We start from the raw sequence: 2,755 nt of genomic DNA, 5'->3' as shown, positions 1-2,755 counted from the left end.
GTTCCGCAGCGAAGGGACCAGGGCGCGTACCTGGGATTGAAACACAAGCTAACTGGCCGTGCGCGTCAGCTGAGGTATGGTCGGCGGTCGATGGGGTGATTGGTCAAGCCATGCAGTGGCGCCTCCAAGCGGCCGGTTTCTGCGCATCTAGTTCCTCGTCTGGTCACCCTGGCGTGATTCCTACATCCAGGTGGGCCTGGTGTGGGCAGTGTCCTCGACGATGAGAGCTTCTTCGCCGATTTTGAGTTTGTGATATGGCCGCAGGTAATTCTGTGTCTTCCTCGACCTTGGAGCACAGCCCTCCGATGTTACACTTGGGTTGGAGCTGAACAAGGAAGCCCCGTCTGCCTTGGCAACCTGACCGCGGGAGGGCAATCCAGGCATTAGGCTGACGAAATAGCATCTGTACACCCTAGTCAGGCAAGCGGACGGCCCCCCTCATTGCACGTTGTGTATGCAAGAGACACGATTCCCAGACACGATTGGAAGCCAGCCCCGGGAGTCCCACACAGGAGGAGAAGGAACGAGTAAGATGTACCAAAGCGGTTCAGGGCCGGCCGATTGTGTCCAATGGCCTGAATTCCTGTTCGGGGCAGGGTCGTTATCAGAATAGCGCCGCCAGATGTCGTTTTCCGGGGGATGCTTGGATCTGCTATAAAAGGATCATTTAGACCGTCTGCCCAGGTCGGTTTGGTAGTCCATTTGCCTCGTTTCGCTTTGTTTATGTCCACCTCTTTTCTCTCTGGATCTGAGACCATGCCGGTGCTCCTTGATAATATACAATTCTACCACGGCCCTTCGAAGCCTGCAAAACCGCCATATCTTGCCTTGAACAGCAGCCAGAAAGGCTCCAAAGGTTCTAATGCCTTGCTACCAGACGAGCAACCCGCATTCTCTATTGGATGTGTCTCTTCGGCAACCGACGACCTGGCAGTGGTCCCGATGGGGTTCGACCATCCGGCCACTAGTACGGAGGATATAACGGATCAGCATGAGATTGGCTCCTCTAACATCTTTGACCTCGAACTGGCGAGGTCCTGTGGGGCGGCAATGCCATTGCTATGTACACTTGACGCTAGCGACGGAGATGCCTGTCCCTCGCTACGGGGGCTAGACTGTCACGGCCTATATAACTCAGCCGAAAACTCGCCTAGCGACTGTAAGTTAAAGTTCGGAGCTGCGCTGTATTCCATTTTATTAATCAGTTTTGAATCCAGCTCGGTCATTGTTTAGTGCAAACTCAAGCAGAAGCTTAGACTCGGACTGTTCAGACATCTTCCCGAGATCCCAACCAAGGTGCACGAGCCCTCTACGGCCTCCTCAGTCCCCTGCGATCGCCGTTCCTCTACCAGATTCGGCAATCTCGCACCCTGAGATTACGCAGTCGCATGTAGTAGAAAATGTTCCGTGGAGACGGAATCAACCTTCTCCTACTCCCGCTGACGCTTGGGATATGCCCGATGTGTCTACTGCATGTAGCGAACATTGTCCCAACACCGCGCTCTCTTCCGTCTCATCCTGCTCAGATGTTGCTTCTAAGAGGCGGAACGATATGGACCGCTACGTTCCTTCCCCAGAGGATTATCTAGGCAACTGTTCGCATGATTATGAAGAAGCAAGGCAAACCAGATTGATTTCAGACTGCTCCCCCAGAACTGTGGCTGACTCAGGGCCTTCTGGACCAGTCGATCCGCTCCTTGTTGACATGCCCGATTCGATGGAGCTCGAACAAGCCAACGGGCACGAGTCCGTTATTTCTCATTCGAGAACGCCTAGCGTTCAAGCCTTTTTTCCCGATCCGAGAAGATGCAAAGGAAAGGAACAGCGAATGCTCCGGGCAGGAAAACGAGACAGTACTCGCAACAAGTACCACACGGCTATCGCTGTAGTTATTCCTCCGCCACGACCTAGGCCTGTACGGAGTGTACGCCTAAAGACAAAACTTATTCCATCAGATGTTAATCGGAGCGAAGGCAGTGAAGGCCTTGGTGATTTCTCGGACGAAGATTTGACGAGCGATATAATCCAATCGGAACTCTCTGACGTTGAGGACTCCTTAAAGGAGAAACACGGCCTCCCAAGCACGGCCGCTCCGTGCCATGGCCACGACACTTCTATGGGCTCATCGACCGGGCATTTCGAGCATCGAGATATTGTTGGGCGGGCAATTCTTACCATCGAGACGCAGGGATCAGAGACCACTTTCTTCTTCACACTCATGCCCGACAACGTCCGCTCGAGAACATGCGTACCCGCGCAGAGAATTCCCAACTCCTTCGAGAAGCCAGGTAGAATTTCCAAGCGGTCTATAAGCACAGCCCGTCCAACTCGCGGGAAGGGCAAAAGTCAGACCTATTCAACCCACGAGAAGCACTTGCTGGTGGAACTGAAAGAGCAACGGAAGTTGACATGGAAGGAAATTGCGGATCATTTTCCTGGCCGAACTTCATCTGCGCTGCAGGTGTATTACTGTACCAAACTAAATCAGCAAAGAGCTAAAAGAAGCGGTCCACGTAGTCGTAGGGGCAAAAAGAAATGATGAAAATACAAATTTCGATGGAAACCGTCACCATCGAAAGCATCCGCTGCCTCCGTATCCCCCGCCGCTCCAACTAAGCTTAATATTTATCCAGCGGCACCGTCCCGGTGGGGATAAACACCACGAAGTACGTTTTAGGCTAGGATATGTACAGCCTAGGAAGAAATGGCCAATGAATGGACGGGCAGCGGTCTTTTATGGCCCTCTCATTCTAGG

At 52.9% G+C, this 2,755-nt stretch overlaps 1 protein-coding gene across 1 annotated transcript; it reads left to right on the top strand.

Annotated features, from left to right (window-relative positions):
- Window positions 1-756: 756 nt before the first annotated feature.
- POX_h09381 (uncharacterized protein) lies at window positions 757-2,539 on the top strand (the record flags this gene model as incomplete). The annotated part of the gene is made up of 2 exons (XM_050118137.1): window positions 757-1,159; window positions 1,272-2,539. 2 exons carry the CDS (start codon window positions 757-759, stop codon window positions 2,537-2,539), a joined length of 1,671 nt encoding a protein of 556 aa, XP_049964924.1.
- Between the last annotated feature and the right edge of the window lie 216 nt (window positions 2,540-2,755).

This window comes from Penicillium oxalicum, chromosome VIII (genome assembly GCF_001723175.1).
Source record: "Penicillium oxalicum strain HP7-1 chromosome VIII, whole genome shotgun sequence".
Lineage (NCBI taxonomy): Eukaryota > Fungi > Ascomycota > Eurotiomycetes > Eurotiales > Aspergillaceae > Penicillium > Penicillium oxalicum.
This window is presented reverse-complemented; position numbering and strand designations above follow the sequence as displayed.